This window comes from Perognathus longimembris, chromosome 7 (assembly GCF_023159225.1).
Source record: "Perognathus longimembris pacificus isolate PPM17 chromosome 7, ASM2315922v1, whole genome shotgun sequence".
Classification (NCBI taxonomy): domain Eukaryota; kingdom Metazoa; phylum Chordata; class Mammalia; order Rodentia; family Heteromyidae; genus Perognathus; species Perognathus longimembris.
Genome location: NC_063167.1, coordinates 25136640 through 25162250, shown reverse-complemented (window position 1 = coordinate 25162250; position 25611 = coordinate 25136640). Strand labels below are relative to the sequence as shown.

Genomic DNA, 25611 nt, shown 5'->3' with positions numbered 1-25611 from the left:
CTCCCAGTCCTAGGGCTTGGGACTCAGGGCCTGAGCACTTTCCCTGGCTTCTTTTTGCTCAAGGCTACTAGCACTCTACCTCTGTAGCCACAGCACCACTTCTGGCTTTTTCTGTTTATGTGGTGCTGATGAATGGCACCCAGGGCTTTGTGCATGCTAGGCAAGCATTCCACCACTAAGCCACATTCCCAGCCCTCATGATTGTTTTCTTGCATGACAAGTCACTCTTAAATACAAACTTCATTGTTACTCCTCAGAAGTACCATACATACCCTGTGCCTAGTTCTTTATACCTAGTGTTCATGTCTGTACCCCAAAGATATGACTGAATGTGAACTGAAAATCAATGTATCTTGTGATATCATGCTTTGTAATAAGTTTCAAAAAGAAAAAAAAAACACTATGTATAAAGAACACAAAGTTGTTGGGTGTCAGTGGCTTACACCTCTAACCCTAGCTACTCAGGAGGCTGAAAGCTGAGGATATTGGTTTAAAGCCAGCTTGGGTAGCAAAGTCTGTATTACTCATCTCCAATTAACCACCAAACAGCCAGAAGTGGACCTGTGGCTCAAGTGGTAGAATGCTAAACACTGAGCAAAAACAAAACTCAGGGACAGTGACCTAAGCCCTGAGTTCAAGTCCCAGGAACTGGGGGTGGGGGGAGTACAAAGTTGTGCAAGTCAACTGCTAACAAAGCTCAGTGAAAGGAAATATCAACAAAAGTTCATGACAAATGGTAACTGCTAACTGGCCTCAGTTTGAGAAACAGAACTACTATTAGAAAGTGGACAAACTGAAAATTGTATGCTTCTATCCAAAGGAATCAGCAGCCACTCAGCTCCAGCTCATAAGTGTTGTTAAGATTCCAAATTGTAATCAAGGCCCTAAATTGTCAAATTGGCCCAGTTTTCAAGAGAAGCAAATAATGTTTCCTTTTCTTCCTTTTTATTTTTAAATCTTTGCTCTTTTTGAGATGGGGTCATCCTATGTAGCCTAGGCTGACCTCAAACTCTCAATTTTCCCATCTCAGTCTCCTGAGGGTCAGTGTTACAGGTGAGTGCAAACATATCCAGCCTCTGTTAGTGTTTAGACGTGTGATTTCTCACATTTTAAAATAGAGTATCTCATATTTTTGTTTTTAAGTGCTGGCTAACCCAGGGACTGAGATTATAGTGAAAAGCTTACCTAGTTTGTGAGATCTTTGTTTTAATCCCCAGCACAGAAAGGGGGAAAGGGGAGTGCTGGCCAAACAAATCCCGGATTGCAAATGATCTTTGAGCTACCAATTCTTAGATTTTTGATTAAATGGGAACAGAAACTGGGTACCTGGAGCCCACACCTATAATCCTACTCAGAAGACTAAGATCTGAGGATCATGGTTGGAGACGAGCTGGACCAAAAGAAAATCCAAGTTCACTAGCAAAAAGCTGGAAGGGGAGGTGTGGCTCAAGTGGTAGAGCAACCTGGAGCAGAACTTGAGGTCAAACAACAACAAAAAAAAAACCCCCAAAACAAAGCAAAACAAAACGGAAGGCTTTGTGAGTGCAGTCTTCCTGAAAGTCAAATGTGCTCATGGATGAAAACAGCTGCCTACCGCTTGCCGTTGCCCTAGCTGAGTTCCTGAGATGGAGAGATGGCGGCGGCGGTGGGTGTGACCTGTTAGAGCAGATAGGCCGCCAGGGCGGAAGGCCAGCTCATCGGGGAGGCAAGGATAACCCGAAGCAGTGAGTTGGCTGTTCGGCGCGGGGCTTCCTGACATTCACGTCTTCCTCCTTGAATCCTCGGATACGGCCACCCTGGTGTGGGGGGCCGGGCCGAGCCGAGCCGCTCCGCGCTTCCCAGGCTCTAGGCACCGTTACTTCTGGAATGGTCTGGCTTCCCACCATAGCCCACGCCTCAGCCGACGACACAAGTTTATCGGGCCATCTTCAGCCGATCAGAGAACGTCTCCCAACTTCGCACGCTTCCGCGGCACCAGGGAGGTCCGGCCGCGCCGGAAAACTTCCATGGCAGGCACGGGGACGGGGGCGCGCGGCGCCGGCCTCGGGGTCAGGGCGGTCCGCAGGACACCTGGGGGTCACGTCCCTTTTCCACGCCAAGGCCGAGAAACTACAACTCCCAGAATCCCATGCGGAGAGCGGGCCAACGCCGTTGCCATGGCCCCCGTGGACTTGGGAAACTTAGGCTTCCGTGGCGAGGATATAACCCCGGGCAGCGGGGCGGCTTGGAACTCCCCCACCCGCCCCTTCCCCAGCCGCTTCATTCCCGCGCCCGGTGCGTCCTGAACTGGGTGGAAACCAATAAGGAAGCGAAAGAACCAGAGAGAAAAACAAGCCCGAGCCGTCACGCCTTCCATCTTAGCTTGTAAGCTTTAGGGCATCCTCTGAAAGCGTTCACAGCTGCTCCCCGCGTGGCCTTGCTCGGTCTCCAGTGGGACTTGGGATGGGGGTGGGCTCCACGGACCGGCCGAGGACCCCCTCGGTTCCACCTTGAGAACGAGCCCCGCGGTTGTTGACGGACAGAGCCGTCCCTTTAGGGATCTAATTCAGCGAGTTCAGTCCCGACCTGAACGGTTTCCGGCCCACACTCCCCGGGCGTAAGCTGAGGGAGCCTCCACGCACATGTCGTCTGTTACTGGGCACACTGAACTGTATGTAGGGCTGTGTCCCTTGCCGCGCTGGGCCACCCCTCCCTCGGCATACAGCCAGAGAAGCAATGGAAATCCAAAGAAAAAGTGTGTGCTTCACTGGAATAGAACGGAAACAAGTCCCCTTCTAAGCTGACTACGGGCGTGCTATTTGGGGGATGGAGGAAACGTCAAATTGAATAAATAAAGCATCACTGAACAGGGAAAACTGCCAAGCTCATAACAGGAGGTAAATCAAACATTCCGTCCCTAGCACTCCATTTTGAAATATGGAGGTGCCTTGAATTTAATTAGGCTTCCCAAGTGGCATGATTACATGAACAAAACACACTGGGGTAAGGCCAGAGGGGCCTTACATACTCGTGGTAAGTTAGCACACTGTGGAGCATGTTTTTATAAGCTAATATGGCTTTATTAATGAGTCAGTATTCCTGAGATCAGAGTAATTAAATGATAAAGGGAACCTGCTTGGGAAGCTGAGCAACCTAAGAAATACCCAGCTGCCACCAGCACAGAATACAACAGAGGGATTTTATTACACTTCTGTCCAACAGGCAGAGCTTCTCTAGGGCAATGACTAACATGCTTAGCTTGGCTTGCCAAGAGCAAACCTAAGCTGGGCTTAAAATGATCCCCAAGTAGTTTTTAAGGCAGCACAATGAACAAAGACCAGTCACGTTGTGTGTGTGTGTGTGTGTGTCTGTGTGTGTGTGTGTGCCAGTACTGGGGGCTTGACTGAACTCAGACCTCATGCTCTTGGTCAAAGCTAGCACTCAACACTTGAGCCAGCCTCCAGCCTGGCAATTTTCAGGTGAACATGAAGTCTCTCAGAATTACCTGCAGAGGCTGGCTTCGAATCATCATCCTCCTGACTAGGATTACAGGTATGAGTCACTGGCACCCAGTACTCCAAACTTTGGTCACTCATCATTAATACACAAGGCTAGCAATAATAGGTCAAAGGTGGTACAAAAAACATTAATTCTGATAAGTGCAAAATATGCCATGATGTACTCTTCAGAGCAGTCTTACAACCCAACAGACTTTTCAGAAGTTTTATAATCGAATAGACACCTACTGTCTAGCATTGCCATTTTATTCACTTTCAACTCTTTGATGTTACAAGTGTTTTACTAGTTTGCCTGTCTTGTCTCACAAGAATTTTAAGCACACCTCATCTGCTTTGTTCAATAATAAATTTAATTTTTTTTGCTGTGACTTGAACTCAGAGCCTGGGTTTGTCAGGCTTTTAAAGTAGGTCGCTGATAAAGAACACTACGCAGTATTCAGGCAGGAGATAAAGCTTATTACCAAACTGCTGGCCTGTGGCCAAGGTGATACATGGCTAGAGAGAAGGGGTGACCTCCACCCAGCTGGCTAGAGAGAAGGGGCAACCCCTATCCAGCCTGGCCTTAAGTAGCAGGGGCAGGGGGGTGTGGCCAGGTGGATTAGAATGTGACTTTAGGGAAGGGGGAGGTAACTGCCTCCAGGTATGCTTATTACCCATGTAACTGGGTGGTGACTTAACCAGGTGGGGGCATCTGCCCGGAACTCTCTCTGGGTGGACCTTACAGGGTTGTTGTCCCTTAGCTTTTTCACTCAAGGCTGGCACTCAGCCAAATGAGCCACAGCTCTACTTCTGGCTTTTTGGTGATTAGTTTGGTGATTAATTGCCCAGGCAGGCTTTGAACTACGATCCTAGATCGCAGCCTAAGGATCTTGATTTATAGGCATGAGCCATCAGCACCTGGCTCAATTTTCTTTAAAAAAAAAAAGCTAGGACGTTATGTTATACATACTCAAGAGGAGTTCCCATAGAACTTTTAGCTCATTGACTTCCACTACAAAGACAGCATATAACATAAAATGCTATATGGTAAATTAACTGACAAGCCATATTTTAAAGGATCAAATCTTGTTATCTTTTATTAGAGCATTAATTAGGAGTCTGTAGGCAGCCCACAAGGCCTGCAGCCCGCAAATACCCTTAACACTGTTGGGAAACAGGCCATGGAGGAAAGAACTAAAACAATACCAACAAACCAATTCAACTCCAATGAAGAGCTGAACTAGGACACCATGGTGACCAGAGATGAGGACACAGGATACATGACATGGACACAGAGACATATGGCATGGCTAGTGGTACATGGGCTGGTCTGATCCTAAATAGGTCAGGGGATAGGGTCAGAGGAAGCTCTCAGTCACAGGCACTTGTAGACCAAGATCCCTGTCTCCAGGGATCCATCAGGACAAAATACCAGATAGTACAAATCACCATGTGGCCAACGATAGCTCTGACCAGATCTGACTACAATAATGAACAGAGATCAACTGAAAGTGATCAGTTAATAAGCTACTCATCTATTGTTTCCTTACTCAAAGTCTTAAAAAGAACAAATTGAAATACTTTTTGATACAAGGCCTATATGGCTTAGTTTGGCCTCAAACTGGTGATCCACTTGTCTCAGCCATCATACCTAGCTGCAGTTTTGAGACGATGTTGATAAGGGACATGCGAGAAGTTGAAAATAACTATTGAGGACAGGAGGTGCTTATCTTTAGATCTAAGGAAGCCCATTCATTATAAAGAAGGCTGCTAGCGGGGTGCCAGTGGCTCATATCTGCAATCCTGACAGGGTCCAGGCCATGGGTTCAAGCCCCACAACCGACAAAAGAAAAGACAATGCTGTACTTTAAGCCCCATTTTACAGTTAACTATGGTTCACATTAACAAATCACCCACATAGCAGGGGTGAAATTTCAAGGCTATACACATCCATTCTTTTAAGAGTTATACTAGCCCACCAACCCTCCATAGTAGGCAGATAAAATCACCATGTAAGATGTACGCAAATTCTTTTTTGCTGGACCTGGGGCTTGAACTCAGGGTCTGAGTACTGTCCCTAGAGCTTTTTTTTCCTTAAGGCTATCTCCACTTCTGGTTTTTTCAGGTAGTTTACTGCCTAGGCTGGCCTCTTAAAGGCAACCCTCAGATCTCAGCCTCTGGAGATTACAGGAGTAAGCTACAGCACCTGGCTCCAAATTTTTACTTACCTGTATTTTTTGTAGATGTTAGGTACTAGAAAACACAGGCACTTTCAATGTAGATATCCACTTTTAAGCTACACCCCTAATCTAATTCTTGAAATTATCATTGCCCCAGGAGCTGTGATCTTCCCTTTAGTCCTCTGACTCAGGCATAGACAACTCTATTCCTTTTACACTTACGTCACTAGAAGCTGGGTGTCGGTGGCTCACACCTGTAATCCTACCTACTCAGGAGGCGGAGGATGGCAGTTTGAATCCAGCTGGGCAGCAAAATCCATGTTTTTTTTTTTTTTTTTTTTTTTGCTAGTCCTGGGGCTTGAACACAGGGCCTGGGCACTGTCCCTGAGCTTTTGCTCAAGGCTAGCGTGCTCTACTACTTGAGTCACAGCACCTGGTTTTTGGTGGTTAACTGGAGATGAGTCTTAACTGCCCGGGCTGGCTTTGAACCATGATCCTCAGATCTCAGGCTCCTGAGTAGCTAGGATTAGAGGCAGGAGCCACCAGGTGAGGCTGTTTCTTTTCTTTCTTCAAAACCCTAGAAATCAAGATTGAGGAAATCATTCTTTAGCTAGTCTGAGATCTACTGCATATCAGGTCCCCATTTTCCAGCTTTTTTCTGGATTGTAAACAGTAAATGAATGTAGTTTATAAGCGATGTCCAAATCTAGCCAGTGTTATTTTACCCTGTGGCTTCAGGAGGCAACTTTTTCTTAATCCAAGAAGATATTTCACATTAAGCAAGAGGGTGGGTACCATGACAGAAAGTGTAATTTTTTTCTTAAGAGAAACTCACTATAGCCAGATATAGTGGTGGTAAGCATATGTAAATCCCAACTATGGTAGGAAACTAGGAAGATCACCATCTGAGGCTGGTCCCTAATAAAACTCTAGACCCTATGTGAAAACTCACCAAAGCAAAGAAAAAGAAAAAAAATTCAAGGGTACCCTAGCAGCAAAATAAGTGAAACTCCATCTCCACAATTATCTTCAAAAAGCCTGGGCTGGAGACATGACTCAAGTGGCAGAATTACCGGTCAATCAATCTGAAGCCCTGAGTTAAAACACTGATTACCAGCAAAAAACAAAACAAAACCCGAAACAACAAAAAACTCAGAGTTTACTTCTCAACAGTAATTGGGGTTGACGCTTGCAACAGAAAGTAACCTATTGCAAATCTTCAATGAAGCAGGCAGCCGTCTAGACTTTTAATGAGGAGCTGGGGATATGGCCTAGTGGCAAGAGTGCTCGCCTCGTATACATGAAGCCCTGGGTTCAATTCCCCAGCACCAAATATACAGAAAACGGCCAGAGGTGGCGCTGTGGCTCAAGTGGCAGAGTGCTAGCCTTGAGCAAAAAGAAGTCAGAGACAGTGCTCAGACCCTGAGTCCAAGCCCCAGGACTGGCCAAAAAAAAAAGGCTTTTAATGAGCCCAAGAAATGCCCACCTTGAATCATCCTCCTGTCTTTGTTCTGGTGTGACTACCTACTATAGCATTATAGCCACTGCTCTGTGTCTCTTTCAGGAACAAATAGCTACCCTAGGGGAAAAAAATGCCCTTCAAACATGAAATAAAATCATTCTTTAATTATTAAAAATCAGTGTTGGGCTTTTGATAAACCTAAACTGTCAGTGCAATGTTGAACTGGTCAAATGTTGAATGCAATGTTGAAATAGTTATAGCAGCTTCATTTAAGTTATCTGAATAAACATTATCACAGTATTAAGAAAGCAAGGTAAACAAATAGCTTAAGTATTTTATTTGTTTGCAACTAAGCTTGTTAACACTATATAATGAAAATGTACAAAGAATAATGTTGCAGTTTTTGGTTAGATTTGTCAAAGACATTCATCAATAAAGAATCTTTGAATGTGAACATCCCAGAAATTTCTCTAAGCCATCTGATCAGAACAACTGTCTCTGAATATTACCTTACTTTTGGAAGGTATTGGCATATATTTGAATTATAACTCAAGAATTTCTTCAAAATAAGCCGTAATTAAAAAAACCTATTCTATATTCAAACTAAAACAATTTTAATAGAACTTTCCTTTCCAGAAACAATAGCAAAGGAAACAAGGCATTTTGTAAAATGTGGTCCTGAACAAGTCACAGTAAAAAATAAATGCATACTTAACTTCCACCTCCTCAAAACAGAGGCTACTTTCTGTTCCACAGCCTTGGAAACAAGGTGAAGAACAGTCTATATAAGCAACTTCAGGCAGGGGGTTGCCAAAAAAAAGCTCAAGCAGTTGAATATGGACACCTCAGAAGTTTGGATGCAAGGATCCAAATTCTCTTTTTAATAACTGAAAGGTGAAGTGGCTCGTCCCAAGTAGCAGTGTTGCCAGGGCCTGGCCCAGCCCGGAGCTCACCTATGTTATGTTCCGGAGTAAACTCTGATGCTCCTGCTCCAGGGGAGACCTTATCCCTGTAGAGGTTCGGTGGCCAGGGAGCTCTTTGTGAATGAGGTGAGCACAGACTCCACAGGGTATTTTAAGGCTTGGAGTCAAAGTATTTTTCTAATACGGCTAGCCAGAGTCCATATGTCCACGGCCAATCTCCAATTTGTTCTAACTTCTCACCACGCACTTGTAGATCTAGGACCGAAGACCTTCGCTATTTCATCATAATCACATCTAATGTCCACTCTAACTTAAGATTCATATTCTGTGCCTGGAAACAGTCCCTGTTTTTAACAATAATACCTACACATAAAACAATCCACTGTTACAACTTATATGGTCACAAAACATTAATGCTTTTCTGTAGACCAAGCAAATGTTTTTAACCATAATTGTCGTGCATTAAATTCACAGCCAGAATCCCCAAGATTAAAAAAAAATTTGCACAATACAAATAATAACTTAAAACACACACACACGCACACACAAACATACACACATTCTCTCACACACTTCTTACAGAACTGTGCTTGGGGAAACTCCATTTGTTGACTGCCACCAAAGGCATATTTTGCTAAACTGCTGCTCCAGGTATTTTTGTTTGTAAAATCTATCACAGTAGGGCACAGCTGTTTATTGGATGAGCAGAAAAGAAAGATATGCTTGTGGCAACCAGAAAGTTTTAAGGTCTTTCAAGTTGTATAAAATGGGCCTGCAGAAACATTGAAGTGTTCTCAGGATGCAAAGTTGGAGCGAAATGTGATATCAAACCAGTTGCAAAAAGTGTACAGCAGCCATCTCTTGAGGTCAAACCTGGTACCCAGATATGCAAAAGAGCTTCAGGATACATCTGTAAATAAAAGGACAAGCCCACTGAAATAAGTAGTTTCATGATTCTTTTTATATTCACTAATAGTAAATGTGATAAACAGCTTGAACCACAAGGTACTAAACTTCAAGAATTTAAGAAACCTGGCTCAAGGTTAGACAAACTATTTATATAATTCACATTTTCAGTAGCTGATAGTTTCAAGATGTTTAGAATTAAGAAATTCTGACCACACACTTGATAAGATAGCTTAAGAAATGAACTTCAAAGAACTGATCAGTAACTGGAACCATTTTCTGGAGAAGAAACAGGCTTCAAATCTTGGCTATAAAAGATTCTGCAAATAACTTTTCTAACCACTAGCCTTACATATAAAAATGGGGGTAAATAGTTCCTTTCTCACATGGTTACACCATAGGAAAACATATTTGGTAAAGACTTAAAAGGCTTACTAGGGCTGGGAATATGGCCTAATGGCAAGAGTGCTTGCCTCGTATACATGAAGCCCTGGGTTCGATTCCTTAGCACCACATATATAGAAAAGGTCAGAAGTGGCGCTGTGGCTCAAATGGTAGAGTGCTAGCCTTGAGCAAAAAGAAGCCAGGACAGTGCTCAGGCCCTGAGGTCAAGGCCCAGGACTGGCCAAAAACAAAAACAAAAACGGCTTACTAGTACTGGGCACTGGTGGCTCATGCCTGTAATCCTAGTTACTCAGGAGCTTGAGATCTAAGGATCACAGTTGAAGCCAAGCTGAGCAGGAAAGTCGATGAGACTCTATCTCCAATTAACCACCCAAAATCCAGAAGTAGAGCTATGGCTCAAGTGGTAGAGCACTACTAGCCTTGAGCAAAAGAGCTCAGGGACAGCACCCAGGTCCTGAGTTTACGACCCAAGACTGGCATTTAAAAAAAAAAAAAAGGCATAACAGTACTTTTGAGCACTTAAGTATTCATAGCTATTATTTTATCTCACAGGGGATTTTTGCTCTAAGGAGACAAGATATTTCAAATGAAAATCTTGTTCTTAGATCTTAAACATTTTGGGCTGGGAATGTGGCCTAATGGTAGAGTGCTTGCCTAGCATATATGAAAGCCCTGGGTTTGATTCCTCAGCACCACACATACAGAAAAAGCCAGAAGTGGCACTGTGGCTCAAATGGTAGAGTGCTAGCCTTGAGCAAAAAGAAGCCAGGGACAGTGCTCAGGCCTTGAGTTCAAGCCCCAGGACTGGCAAAAAATAAAAAGATCTTAAACATATCAAAGAAAAACTTGGCATACTTACAGCTTGTTGGCCTTGTCCCATATCGCCGCATAATTTGATCATGTGTGAATTTCACAAATGATTCATACTGTTCTGTGATGGGAAAAAGGGGGGAAAATCAAAGAACGTACACACACACGTACACACACGTACACACACACACACACACACACACACACACACACACACACTCTAAGTTGGGTACTAGTGGCTCACTACTATAGTCCTCCTAGCTATTCAGGAGGCTAAGATCTGAGGATTAAGGTTTAAATCCAGGTCAGGCAGACAAGAATCTTATCTTTAACCAACAAACCTGGAATGGAACTGTGGCTCAAATTGGTAGAGCACCAGCCTTGAGGGAAAAGAGCTAAAGGACCAAAAACTAGACCCTGAATTCAAGCCCCAGTGCTGGCACGCACATGCTGGCACACATGTTCACGCATGCACACACGGAAGTATATACTTATCCCCAAACCTCATTTCTCCCAGCCACTTTCCAAGAATCAAAGTGTCAAAGATGAGAGCTATCTTCCTACTTTGAGTTTTCTACCCTCTTCTCAAATATTCCTTAGACATGACAACGAGAGCTGTTGCTTTTAGATCCAAATCCTTGACTCCTAGATTTGTTGTTCACTAACTGACTATATCCCAGCAAGCCAGCCCAGGCAGAAAAGTCTGTGAGACTCTTCAGTTAACCAGTAAAAAGCTGGAAGTGGAGCTGTGGTTCAAGTAGCAGAGCAATAGAGCTGGAGTACAGTGCCCAGGCCTTCAGTTCAAGCCCTAGGACTGGCATGCGAGTGAATGCATGCACACTAAATTCCCACAATGACCTTTCTCATGCTGTAATTTTATTACCATAAACTAATGGCCTCAACACAGACTGGTGCTTACTACTATAAGCCAACAAATTTCACAAATCTCCTAAAGATGAAGTTTTGAAATGTTTCTTTGCTAAGAATCTCAGTGCAGGCTGAGTGTGTGGCCTAGTGGTAGAGTACTTGACTAGCATTTATGAAGTCCCAGTTTCCATTCCTTGGTACCACATACAAAGAAAAGGCTGGAAGTGGCGCTGTGTCTGAAGTGGTAGAGTGCTATAGCCTTGAGCAAAAAAAGCTCAAGGACAGTGCCCAGGCCCTGAGTTCAAGCCGCAGGACTATTACACACACAAACACACACACACAAAAAATTCAGTGCATACACTGTAAAATATGAATGGACAGACAGGCTGTGAATGTTGTTCATATAGTAGAGCACTTTCCTAACATAAACAAGGCCCTGGATTCAATCCCCTGCACAGACAGACAGAAATAAACAGAAAAGCTTGAGTGGAAACAGTCAGATGGCCAGAAAACTAAGAGAAATACAAATGAAGACAGTTGCACAGAAATAAACCAATTTTTTGTTTTGTTTTGTTTTGGGGTTGTGGGGCTTGAACTCAGGGCCTGGGCACTGGGACCCTGAGCTCTTTTGCTCAAGGCTAATGCTCTACCACTCTGGAGCTCCACTTCTTTTTTTACTTTTTTTGGCCAGTCCTGGGGCTTAGACTCAGAGCCTGAGCACTGTCCGTGGCTTCTTTTTGCTCAAGGCTAGCACTCTACCATTTGAGGCACAGTGCCACTTCTGGCTTTTTCTGTATGTGTGGTGCTGAGGAATCAAACTCAGGGCTTCATGTATACAAGGCAAGCACTCTTGCCACTAGGCCATATTCCCAGCCCGAGTTCCACTTCTTAATTGGACTAAGAGTCTCACAGGGACTTTTCCTGCCTGACTGGCTTTGAATCACAATCCTCAGATCTCAGCTCCTGAGTAGATAGGATTACAGACATGAGCCACCAGCTTCTGGCAGAAATATACTTTCTAAGGAGAGAAACTATTAGAAAGACAGAAGGTGTCCTATTCCTGTGAACAAGGAAGTGACTTAAGAGCCAACTGATAGGAATAAATACTGGGTAAGGAGTAGGAGAGGGAGTGATTACAGAGTATCTCCTTATTTTATTAGTTAATAAAGGATCTAGTTAGTCCTATATAAGCAAACCTATTTAACTTCGCTTAACCCCACAGGTCCCAATTTATTTATTTATTGCCAGTCCTGGGACTTGAACTCTGGGCTTGAGCACCGTCCCTGTCTTCTTTTGCTCAAAGCAAACAATACCACTTGAGCAATAGCACCACTTCTGGCTTTTTCTGTTTATGTGGTGCTGCTGAGGAATCAAACCCAGGGCTTCATGCATGCTAGGCAAGCACTCTACCGCTAAGCCACATTCCCAACTCATCAACAGGTCCCAATTTGAAGCAGATCTATGAGTATTCTGACAAAACATGTTACGTGGGTCACCAGATCAGTGTAAAATATGTTCCCTAAAATCTCTCTACTCCCAACATTGTTCTCTTTCACTAAATCTGCATTTTTCTTTTAGTGGTAATGAGGTTTGAGCTTAGGGCATTATTGTGCTTGTTAGGCAGGCACTCTAATGCTTAGTCACACCTTCATCCCTCTTTAGCACTGGTTATTTTTGAGATAGGGTCTTACTTCCTACTTAAGTATATGTCTGGAATGAAATCTGCCTAACTTATTAGGTTTCTTGTCATTGCTGGGATGACAGGCACATGCCACCATGCCCAGCTTCTCCCAATGGGATGGGAGTCTCAAGAATTTTCTGCCCGGTTGGCCTGGAATCTCAGCCTCCCATGCAGCTGAGATAACAGGCACATACCACCACACCACGGCTGGCTTCCAAACAAGAACCACCACAGCCTTCCAAATAGCTAGGACTTCAAGTTCGGGCTGCCAGCACCTGGCTAAAACATGCATTACTTCCTATTCATGATTCAGATCCCTTCCTTTTACATAAAGCTCTACTTCTTGCCACCACTAATCACTATCTTTGTTCTAGTCTTAGCTAGGCTCTCCTTGCTTTATTCTATTTTACAACTTCCTAATCACAGGATGCCCAACTTCCCACATCTACAAAGTAACTCCCACCAGAAGTTTGAGTATGATGACAATTCTGCACTCTTCCCAAACACCTGTTGAGAGATTCCTAACATATTCCACCACTTGTTTACCAGCTGGCTAGCTCAAATGGCTTATGCAATGCCTGGGTTTATTCATATGGAAGATTCTTACATGAAGAGCTTGATTTATGCATCAGAAATGCAAATTAGAAAATTTTCCGTATAATATGTAAATAACCTGCATACCACCACCAAAAAGTAACCTCAATGCTCACAATTCAGTTAACCCCTCTTATGGAAAGCTATCCTTTTCTAAAGGCTTGCTTTCTTTATTTAACTGAGGGTTCACTCATACTGAATCCTATTAAAAACAACAGCACAGTGATTGTTCTCAGCCCACCTGCTAATTTGGTATTGAGGATTTGTTCATACTCCTCCCGAATTTTTTCTTCATAGTCTTTTAAGAGTCGCTCACATATTATTCCAACTTGTCGAAGGGTAAAAGTAGGCTGGTCCTTCTTCATCCAAGAAGAACCTGGCCAGAAGATAAACATTTAATTTATATAATATATCCCAGTTCTATGATCCAAAACAGAAACTGTGTTTTAAAAACAGCCTTCAGGGGCTGGGAATGTGGCTTAGTGATAGGGTGCTTACCTAGCATGCATGAAGCCCTGGGTTCGATTCCTCAGCACCACATAAACAGAAAAAGCCAGAAGTGGCACTGTGGCTCACAAGTGGTAGAGTGCTAGCCTTGAGCAAAAAGAAGCCAGGGACAGTGCTCAGGCCCTGAGTTCAAGCCCCAGGACCAGCAAAAAAACAAAAACAAAAACAAAACAAAAAAGTCTTCAAAATATAGAAAAACTGTTCAGGAATTAAGCAGGTACTGGTGGTTTATGCTCTAATCCTAAGAGGCTAAGATCTAAGGATCACAGTTCAAAGCCAGAATGGGCAGGAAAGTCTGTGAGACATTTTTATTTTTATTTATTTCTTGCCAGTCTTGGGGCTTGAACTTAGTGGTTTGGACACTGTCCCTGAGCTTCTTTTGCTCAAGGCTAGAACTCTACCACTTGAGTCACAGCACCACTTCCGGCTCTTTTTGTTTATGTGATACTGAAGAATAGAAACTAGGGCTTAATGCATGCACTCTACCACTAAGCTACATTCTGAGCCCTCTGTGAGACTCTTATCTCCAATTAACCCCCCAAAAGCCAGAAGTGGAATTATGACATGTGATAGAGTGCTGGCCTTGGGCAAATAAAGTTCAAGGATAGTATTCAAGCCCTGAGTTCAAGTCTCAGGAACAGCACCAAAATAAAGCCAAAAACAGGAAAAACAACACCTATTCAGGAAAAAAAATTTTCACTATCTTACCTGGAATACTTCCACCAAAGTTTGTTGACTTTGTTTTTTGAAACAAAATCTTATTAACACAGCCTGAGCTAGCCTCACTTATGATTCTCCTACCATAGCCTCCTGAGTGCTACCATTAGTCTCGAAATTGCAGGTGTGAATCACACTTGCTTCTTAATCTTTGTTTTATAAAGCAAAGCCAGAGGCAAAAGGAACATGTATCCAGGTGTGCCAATTGACCTGCATACCAAAGAACAGTTTTGATGCCATGATATTCTGAGCCCATACTCTATGCTCACGTCATAAAGAACAAGAACAAAACATTTAAAGATGATATAAAAGATATACTAGCTAGGCCAGGCGCTGGTGGCTCACGCCTGTAATCTTAGCTACTCAGCAGGCTGAGATCTGAGATCATGGTTCGAAGCCAGCCTGGGCAGAAAAGTCCCTGTGAGACTCTTATCTCCAATTAACCACCCAAAAAGCACAAGTGGCACTGTGGCTCAAGCACTAGCCTTGGGCACAAAGAGGCTCAAATACAGTGCCCAGGCTCTGAGTTCAAGCCCTACAACTGACAAAGAAACAAAACAAAGAAACATACATTCTGCAGCAGAGCTTGGCATCTTTTATTTAGGCTTCATAGCTGATTTTGGTAAGAGTCTGGGGGAGCTTAAGGCCCAGGAGACCAAGGGAATTGTTCAAAATATTTGCTGTGCACAAGTGGCTTCACACCCATAATCCTAGCTACTCAGGAGGCTGAGATCCAACTTGAAGCCAGACTGCAGCAAAATCCTTGGGATTCTCATCTCTAATTAACCAACAATAAAACAGGAAGTGGACAGACTTTGAATCTAGGGTGAAAAGAATTAAAGGTTCATGAAACAGTCACGTTAGAAACCAAAACATCCACTGGAATGGTGGGAAAGAAACATGGAAACCTATCATTAGAACCAGAATGTCTTTCTATGGTAACATGATAGAATCCATTGCTTACATATGTGTTATAACCTCTTTCTAATGTCTCCCCTGTTTCTTTACCAGTAGAATATAGGAAACTCAGAACTACATTTTTCACTTTCTTGATGGCTATGATTTCAGATGTGAGAGCTATGGACATGGCTAAAGGTATCACCTCTTAAAACAAAACAAAGCCTTTGAAGTTGTGGCTTATTCAAAATAAATAATAATATTAATAATACTTATTATTTATTGAATTCACAGTGTAGAATTCACAGGTACAGCACTTGCTTAGCTTGCACAAGGCTCTGGGATGCTATCTCCCCAGGACTGAAAAGAACAATAATTTATTAAGCTGAAATTCACACAACAGAGAATCAGCCATTTCAAAGCAATTCAGTAGCATTCAGTATAGTCACAATGTTGTGCAACAATCACATCTAGCTTCAAAACATTCCCAATGCCCTAAAAAATAAACCTATCCATTAAGTACTTTCTCCCCAGCCTCCAGCTCCTGGCAAGCACCTGTTTGTGTCTGGAAGACAGAATTTTTGTTGTTGTTATTGTTTTGTTCTGAGGCAAGGTCTCATTGTGTTCTACTCCAGGTTGTCTTCAAACTGAACTTGAGATCCTTCTGCCTCTGTTTCCCAAATGCTAGAAGACCGCTGGGATTATAGGTATATATCACATGTCCCTTGAGACAACTGAAAAATTTGTTGTTGTTGGTTGTGAGGTTGAACTAAGGACCTGGGTGCTACACAGCCCTGAACCTCTTTGTGCTCAAGGCTAGTGCTCTACCACTTGATCCACATCTCAGTTTTTGAATGGTTAATTAGATATAAGAGTCTCACAGGGACTCTTAGGCCCTAGCTGGCTTTGAACTGCGATCCTCAGATCTTAGCCTCAAGAGGATTACAGGTGTGACCTACTGGTGCCAGAAATTAAAAATTTTATGCTGGTCCTGGGGCTGGGTGCTGTCCTTAAGCTTTTTTTACTCAATGCTACTACTTGAGCCATAGTTCTAATTCCAGCTTTTTGGTGGTTGTCTTACAGATTTTCCTGCCCAAGCTAGCCTCAAACTGTGATCCTCAGATCACCTGAGCAACAAGAATTACAATTGTAGGGGCTGGGAATATGGCCTAGTGGTAAAGTGCTTGCCTCATATACATGAAGCACTGGGCTTGATTGCTCAGCACCAAATATATGGAAAAAGGCCAGAAGTGGCGCTGTGGCTCAAGAGGTAGAGTGCTAGCCTTGAGCAAAAAGAAGCCAGGGACAGTGCTCAGGCCCTGAAGTCCATGCCCCAGGACTGGCAACAAAAACAAGACAAATAAACAAAGCATTAAGAGGTGTAAGCCACTGGCACCCTGCTTGGAGACAATTTTTTATTAGATTTTCTTATTACCATGGTTAGTTGTACAGGGGAGGCTTCCTTGTGACATTTCTATACACACATATAATGTACCACAGTCAAGCTCAACCTTGGAGATAATTTTTTTTTTTTTTTTTTTTTGGCCAGTCCTGGGGCTTGGACTCAGGGCCTGAGCACTGTCCCTGGCTTCTTCCTGCTCAAGGCTAGCACTCTGCCACTTGAGCCACAGAGCCACTTCTGGCCGTTTTCTGTATATGTGGTGCTGGGGAATTGAACCCAGGGCCTCATGTATACGAGGCAAGCACTCTTGCCACTAGGCCATATCCCCAGCCCCCATGATAATTTTTTTTTTGGTCAGTCCTGGGGGGCTTGAACTCAGGGCCTGAGCACTGTCTCTGGCTTCTTTTTGCTCAAGGCTAGCACTCTGCCACTTGAGCCATAGCGCCACTTCTGGCCATTTTCCATGTATGTGGTGCTGGGGAATCAAACCCAAGGCTTCATGTATATGAGGCAAGCACTCTTGCCACTAGGCCTCCCTGGCTTCTTTTCCTTCAAGGCTAGTACTTGACCCACGACACCACTTCTGGCTTTTTCTGTATATGTGGTGCTGAGAAATTAAACCCAGGACTTTATGTATACCGGGCAAGCACTCTACCACTAGGTCATATTCCCAGCCATGGAATACTTTTTGAGGGAACAAATTCCTCTACTGCTAAAGGAGGAAGTACATTACCACTAAATAAATTCAAAACAATGACTACCAGTTTACTATTTGTATGGTAGGCAGGCCAGTTCACTAAATAACCATGAAGACACCTTCCAATTTGGAGATGTGTGTTGTGTGTGTGTGTTGTGTGTGTGTGTGTGCATGTGTCTTGGGGCTTGAGCTCTGAGCCTGAGTACTGTCCCTGAGCTTTTTTTTCTTTTGGCTCAAAGCCTGCACTCTACTACTTCAGCCATAGTTCCCCTTTGGCTTCTTTGGTAGTTAACTGGAGATGGGTCTCATTCCTGACTTTTTTGCTCCAGCTTCAAACCATGATCCTTACATCTCAGCCTCTTAAGTAGCTAGGATTATAAGCGTGAGCCATCAGCACCCTGCTGAAATTTTATTTTTTGAGCACATATCCTCTACATCCAGCATCTCAATGATGTTACACTGAAAAATGTCCAATAGAGGGGCTGGGAATATGGCCTAGTGGCAAGAGTGCTTGCCTCGTATGCATGAAGCCCTGGACTTGATTCCTTAGCACCACATATATAGAAAATGACCAGAAGTGGCGCTGTGGCTCAAGTGACAGAGTGCTAGCCTTAAGCAAAAAAGAAGCCAGGAACAGTGCTCAGGCCCTGAGTTCAAGGCCCAGGACTGCCCCCCCCCCGGAAAAAAAAATAAAAAAACACTTAAAAAAAAAAAGTCCAACAGAAGTTTCTGCAGGGCTGGGGATATGGCCTAGTGGCAAGAGCGCTTGCCTCGTATACTTGAAGCCCTGGGTTCGATTCCCCAGCATCACATATACAGAAAATGGCCAGAAGTGGAGCTGTGACTCAAGTGGCAGAGTGCTAGCCTTGAGCAAAGAGAAGCCAGGGACAGTGCTCAGGCCCTGAGTCCAAGGCCCAGGACTGGCAAAAAAAAAAAAAGTTTCTGCAATCTGGAAATGTCTTCGAGTTGCGTGCTCAATACAACAGTCATGCCTGTAATCCTAGCTACTTAGGAGGCTGAGATCTGATGATCACTGTTTTAAGCCAGCCCTAACAAAATCTGTGAGACTCATCTCCAATTACCACCAAAAATCCAGAAGTAGAGCTGTGGCAAGTGGTAGAGCACTAGCCTTGAGCAAAAAAGGAAAATAGCCTAGGCCCCAGAACTGAGTTCAAACCCCAGTACTGGCACACAACAAAACCAAAGAGAACATCATCCATATGTGGTTAATGGTAATTGTGTATCTATATATTACTTTAGTTAACTTTAACTTAAATAGCTAATGGACTCATGGCAGTTATATAGTTATAAACACATTTAAGCACACTTACCTGGAGAACTGGGTGCTGTGAGTGTGGAAGAGACAGGTTGGCTTTCTGAAGTACAAGCTTCACTTTGATTGAGAACAACTTCTAAATGTCTCCACTTCTGAAAACGACTATATTCTTGTTTTATGTTCTGAAAAATTTGTTCTAATAATAAATAAAAAAATTGAGCAGTTATTTTATCATGTCATTTCTTCAGCCTTTCTCTAGAAGGTGAAATAAAGCACTTTCTTCATGGCATTGGAGGTCAAAGGCAAATCCTCTACCACTGAGCTCCATCATTAATGAAGGAGGACATGTTTACTCGCCTTTAATCCCTTTAGTATGCAGGTCTCCATCTCTCCCTACATGTTATTAATATTAAAGAGTAGGGCTGGGGATGTGGCCTAGTGGCAAGAGTGCTTGCCTCCTATACATGAGGCCCTAGGTTCGATTCCCCAGCACCACATATACAGAAAATGGCCAGAAGTGGCGCTGTGGCTCAAGTGGCAGAGTGCTAGCCTTGAGCAAGAAGAAGCCAGGGACAGTGCTCAGGCCCTGAGTCCAAGCCCCAGGACTGGCCAAAAAAAAAAAAAAACCCAAAAAAAACAAATATTAAAGAGTAAACGTTTATACTGTACAAAACATTCCTTTTATAGCCACTGAGATGGTGTATTCTTATTGCCACTACTTCGGAAATGCATGGAATAGCAGGTATTTAGGCATAAGCCACCAGACAGTTCTCTTCATTTGTCTTCCTATAAGGAAGATAAGGATGATAGATTTGCTGTATGCAGGGAGATTTTTGTCAATTTACAGTAAAAGAAACCGCACTATTGATCTGTAAGGTTTGTTTATAAAGTCATTTTTGTTTTTCTAATGCCAGTGCTGGTGTTTGAACTCACTTGGGTTTTTGCTCTACCATTTGAGCCATACCTCAAATTGCAGCTCTGCTGGTGAATTAGAGATAATAGTGTTGTGGATTTCTCTGCCCAAACTGGCTTAGAACCCCAATCCCCAATCTCAGCCTTACAGCTAGGATTAGTGCTCAGCACCAATCTGCAAGTTTTACATTTTCACAAACTACAGTATTAAAGGATGAATAAGCTCTCTAGAATGAAGCTTTTATTTCTCATAAGGCTCTTACGAGAACAACAAAAACTATTATGTTCACAATCTGGAGCTCAGATTTACTGCTTGAAATTGATGATCAGGACTTGGAAAAGAATTTTCTTATCCTACCAGAGTTAATATTTGTTAGGATTCAGATTTTTCTGAGTCAAGGTAATCACAACCAAATTTGGTAATGCTATTAAACAGAGTCCAGGAAACACCAATTACTAACTACCTTGAAGTATACTCCTAGCAAAAACAAAAAATCTGGAAGGATTTTTTTTTCAAGTTACTCATTTTTGTAGTATAAATATTACATTTTCCTTAATAAAAACAAATAAATGAAAGTAAACTCAGAAAATTTTTATTCCCTACTCAAATTATTCTAGTATACATTTTATACTTAATGGTAGAAACTATTATTATTTCCTACTACCTATGTAACTAACTCCCCCCACCCCCAGCTGAGGACCAAACTCAGGGCTAGGCACTCACTTGCTAGGCAAGTAGTCTTCCATTGAGTTTAATCCCCAACCTCTATGTAACTAACTTTGGGAAGTCATTTAGGATCTTTAGTTCTTCAGTAAAAATTTCAAATACCTGATTAGGTTGTGAGAATCAAAATAAAAATACTAATATTGCTAGTAATATTAACATGACTTAACAAGCAGTTGTATGGCCCAGGAACCTAATATGAATTCTCAAAGTACCTCCATACCTAGGTAACTTTTCTTACACCTCAGTCCTCTCAATCCTCTATGCTAGAATATAAGATTAACAATGCTTAACAATGCTTTCCACTAAGAATGCTACAAAGTTCATGTTTTCTTTTTTTTTTTTTTTTTTTGGCCAGTCCTGGGCCTTGGACTCAGGGCCTGAGCACTGTCCCTGGCTTCTTCTTGCTCAAGGCTAGCACTCTGCCACTTGAGCCACAGCGCCACTTCTGGCCATTTTCTGTATATGTGGTGCTGGGGAATCGAACCTAGGGCCTCATGTATACGAGGCAAGCACTCTAGCCACTAGGCCATATCCCCAGCCAAGTTCATGTTTTCTTATATCCTTGATTTTGTAAAGCTCCATTTTTAAAAACCAGATTTCTCAAGTAAATACTTGCCAGACTCAATACAAGGATGTAAGGAACTGCAATGATTTGAAACAAGAAAGAACAGGTATGAAAGACAATGATCCTAAGAACAGAAGGCCTTTGATAAACTTCTAACTGACTCAGGTTCTCCATGAACAAATGGAAAGATACAACCATGAAACTAGTAGGACTACCAACTCCAATAGTATCTACAGAATAAAAAGGAAGAGATGTAATTTCCTCTGAAAAAGGTCACATAGCCGGGTACCAGTGGCTCATGCCTACAACCCTAGCTACTCAGGAGGCTGAGATCTGAGAATCACGGTTTGAAGCCAGCCATGAAACTCTGATCTCGAACTACTCACCAAAGTGGCACTGTGGCTCAAAGTGGTAGAGCCTTAGCCTTAAGCGGAAAAGGCTCAGGGACAGTACTCAGGCCCTGAGTTCAAGCCCCTCAAGCAAACAAAAAATAAAAAAGGCCACATAAAAAAGCAAACACTAAAATTTTCCTTTTTTAACAGTAGACAATATTTTTTCTTTTGGAAAGACTGATTAAGTGCAACAATATAAAGGAGTCCAAAGAAAAGGAACAGTTCTTCACAACAAAACTCCTTCACCCCTGATGCCCTTACAAGGTTGAATATGATGCTTCAAAGATCTTAAAAAGGTTTCTCACCAGCCTTCTCCCCTACTCCCCAAATACCTCAATCTAGTAGGTATTCTCCAACTCTAAAGTCATAATCAATTAACTTTAATATCTGTGCCCACTCCACACTCACAAAACCATTTCTGGAGATGGCAAGCCCCTCCCTGATGGGTATCCACTTATTAAAAATCTAATTACAAGCTAGGATGTAGCTCAGTGGCAAAGTGCTTGCCTAGGCAAGTGCTATATCCTGGGTTCGATCCCCAGTACCAAAAAAGAAAATACAAAAAGAATAGAAAAAGAAAAAAGAAATAAAGACATTGAAAGGTTCATTTCTTAGGCTGTTTCCCCAAAAGCTGCTCTTATATATCTTTTTTTTTGGGGGGGGGGCAAGGGGCCAGTGATGGTCCTGATATTTTAATTCAGGGCCTTCCACTTACTAGGCAAGCATTTTACCACTTGAGTCACATCCCCCACCCTACAGATCCTTTCTTTAAAGTGAAGTAAAAAATGTCTTGACTAATTCTGGAAGAAGTTTACAATCCTCAAGATAATACTGGGATGTTACAAAATGAAGCCAGATGGTTAAACTCGATTTTCTGACTTTATTCTTAACTGTATAGCATTGGATGTTCTCTCCCCCATTGTTTTAAATCCAAAGCATCAAATAATGAATTATTTAGTGCATTATATTTCTTTCAAGAGAGAACCAAATTCCAGTAAGCATTAAGAAACATAGGCCTGGAGGTATAGTTCAGTGGCGAAGTGAATGCAAGCATGAGGCCCTGGGGTATTATCTCAAGCACTACAAAGAAAATGTTAAGAAACATAACTAAGAGGGCTTGGGGATAGCTCCTCCAACACATACTAGAGGCCTTAAGTTCAATGTCCAATGGGTACCCCCTCATCCCCCAATGCCCTCATTACAGCACTGCCATGTTTAGGCTTCCAAATAATTTCTCATGTGAACCACAAAGAAACTAGTCTAGGAAGAGAGTATTAAGGAAACAAAGACTTACATAAAACCTGTAACATCACTGCAAGTGGACACCTGTGCCCCTGCCCCTCCCCCCTTTTGTGAAACGGGATGGGCTCTCTGTTGCCCAGGCATGTGTGGAACTCCTGGACTCAAGCAATTGCAATTCTCGGTCTCCCCAGTTAGTACAACTACAGCCTAACCGCACCCCCACACTACAAAAACACTTTTCCAAGTGTTACCTCATTATGTGTATGGACTATGTACAACATTAAATGACCATGGAATTTTAAGGAACAGAGTTCCTACGTGATAGGTTAGGTAATAAGTCAATGACTCTTGGGGATTAGCAAACAGAAAGGGGGGAAAAAAAGTGGGTCCAGGGTAAAGAGCAGACACAATTTAAAGAAAATATGTAAGTCAGGGAGAGCTAAATTCACTGCAAGGATCTTGGTGTGAGAAGGGCCTGAAATCTGCATAGTTGATGTACAGAGACGAGGAAATAAAATGTAAAAACCACTTAATTAATGAGGTGACTAAAGAATAATCTTCAAGGTTTCGCTTAGCTTGAGAATAGGGGAGAAAAACCAACAACAAAGAAATCACTTGCCAACATTCACTTTCGAGAGTCCTTCGTTCTGGAAGCCCTTTGAAACTGCTGAATATTAATGCTGATGCACTCCCTCCCTCTACTCCTGCAATATGATAGGTATGTTCACCGTCACATGAATCCTTTCCTTGGCTGAAGTGGAACGCCTTGTTGAAGGAGAGTCCCTGGGCTAGAGAGCTGAATTCCTGCTACCAAGCCTCTTGTAGGTTGAAGGATTCTCAAGTTCTGGCCAACGGCATAACCCATAACCCATTTTCAAGCCATATATGGTACAAGACAATAGCCATACAGTAAAACAGGGCCAGTCCTTTAGAAACGGTCTAGTGGAAATCGGATTCCACGGTTCCTGCGGCCTGGGGTCCCTAAAGATTTCTGGAAATGAAGCTGTAGGGTGGGTGCTGTACCAGCCACAGCCCGGGGCTGGGTGGCAAACTCACGCCTCTCCGCCTCAACCCGTCCCCCGCCCCCCTCAAGGCCGAGTTCGTGAGCAGAATCCAATTTCCCACGGCCCACTGGATCCACAGGGCGGATCAGTGCAGCAGAAGCGGGAGGGGACGCGGAGGCCCCGTGCTGAAGGGCTTTCCCGGCTAGCTCTCGTCGCCCACCCCGCCAGGCTAGCTCCAGGAAAACCGAACGTCTGCACGGAGGGGCCACTACCCTCCCGGATATCTCGCGTCCCCGGAAGCAACCAGGCCCATCGGCACCCCAGTTCCCTTTTCTCAAAGCGAAGGGGTCCGTGCGGGGGAATTCACCCGGGCGTCCATGACCCTCTCCGCCCCCACCCCCCCCAAGGCTGGCTTCCTGCCAAGCCCGCAGCGGTGCAGGTTACCCGGAGTTGGGAGGCGCCGCTCGCTGCCGGGCGAGGCGGGCTGCTGGAGAGTCGGCGACAGGGTCTGAGTCGGAAACGGCGGCGGCTCGGCGTCCGGGGGCCGGAGGCCTGGTGTGGGGCCGGGCAGAGGGGCGCAGCGCCGCCGCTTTGGGGAGCCGGGGCTCAGCAGCGCCGCCTCGAACTCCATAGGCCGTTTCAGAGTCGCCCCGCACGCCATTCCGCTGAGGGGGTAGGGACCAGGAGCGGACGCGGCAGAAACTGTGGCCCGAGCTCAGGCTGCTCACCGGGGCTCACAAGCCGAGCCGGCTCCAATGGCGCCTCCAGCACCCGGCAGCGGCGCTGGCCCCGCCTCCTGTGACGTCACGGGCACTCGCCACCGCCCTACAGAGGGGGGAGAAGCCGGAAGAGGGCCGCTCCCGGAGGTCTGTCGGCCACCGCCCGGCCCGGGACGCCCCCGCCGAGGAAGTGGAACGGTCTGGGAGGAGAGGCGGTTGCCAGGCAACGCCGAGGAGGGCCCCCCCACCCGCGCCTCCGCCCCTCCCAGGGTCCCAGTTCCCTCCGTCAGCGTCCCCCCGCCCCCCTCCAGGGCGGTCGCGCCGGGGTGGCCCCTTAGGTTTTCGCACCTGCGCGGCACGGGTGTGGGGGAGGGGACAGTTTGGAGTGGCTGGGTGAGAGATTGCGGGGCGGGGCGGGGCGGCGAGGGGGGCTGGGAATTCCGGGTGGCCTGGTGACCTCCTTCTGGGAGATTCCCCACACCTTGTTCTTAGGATAAAGGAGGAGGTGATTCTTGAAGGTCTGCTGAGTCCAGAGAAACCTGCACTCAACTGTTATTGATGATAGGTAGGTAGGTAGATAGAAAGGAAAGAAAGAGAAAGAAAGAAAGAAAGAAAGAAAGAAAGAAAGAAAGAAAGAAAGAAAGAAAGAAAGAAAGAAAGAAAGAAAGAAGTATAATCAAGATAGAGTTTAAGCCCACAAACGCGCTGAAAATTATGTTGTAGAGGTTTCAGGGCTAGTTGACACATAAATTAATCAACTCATCAAATGGATCTGTTTTACAAAAAGTTATTTAAAAAATCAAAACCTACTGGGAGTGAGATAAGGGGTGCTATTATCCCAAAAGAAATGTAAACTCTGGCCCGGGGCTGGTGGCCCACGCCGTAATCCTAGCTACTCGGGAGTCTGAGATAGGAGGATCCTGGTTCAAGGCCAGCATGAGCAGGAAAGTCCATGATACTCTTATCTCCCATAAACCACTCAAACACAGGAAATGGCACTGTGGTTCAAAGTGGGGAAGCACTTAGCCTTGAGTAAAAAGAGCTCAGGGACAGCACCCAGTCACAGAGTTCAAGCCCCACAAATGACAAAAAAAAAAAAAAGAAGAAAAAAGAAAGGAAGAAATGTACTCTTTACATGACTTATTTAACTGTAACCCCTCTGTACATCACCTTTATAACAACAAAACAAAAACCACCAGAAAACTACCCAGTTGGCTTTAAATCATCTGAGTGATATTAGTTGGAAATTG

The 25611-nt window shown here is 44.1% G+C and overlaps 1 protein-coding gene across 1 annotated transcript; it reads right to left on the bottom strand.

Annotated features, from left to right (window-relative positions):
- Positions 1-7432: 7432 nt before the first annotated feature.
- Positions 7433-24478, bottom strand: Akirin1 (akirin 1). The gene is made up of 5 exons (XM_048350949.1): positions 24087-24478; positions 18856-18996; positions 13546-13680; positions 10212-10283; positions 7433-8951 (listed from the first exon to the last, which is right to left on the bottom strand). The coding sequence occupies exons 1-5, from the start codon at positions 24301-24303 to the stop codon at positions 8941-8943; spliced, it is 576 nt and encodes a 191-aa protein (XP_048206906.1). The 5' UTR covers positions 24304-24478; the 3' UTR covers positions 7433-8940.
- Between the last annotated feature and the right edge of the window lie 1133 nt (positions 24479-25611).

Excerpts from the sequence above, each read along its gene's own strand:
- Akirin1 (XM_048350949.1), bottom strand. The coding sequence starts at position 24,303 with ATGGCGTGCGGGGCGACTCTGAAACGGCCTATGGAGTTCGAGGCGGCG. Across the intron at positions 18,997-24,086 it reads GCGGCGCCTCCCAACTCCGG|AACAAATTTTTCAGAACATA; the intron begins GTAACCTGCACC and ends ATTTATTATTAG. Across the intron at positions 10,284-13,545 it reads CCTCAATACCAAATTAGCAG|AACAGTATGAATCATTTGTG; the intron begins GTGGGCTGAGAA and ends TTCCCATCACAG.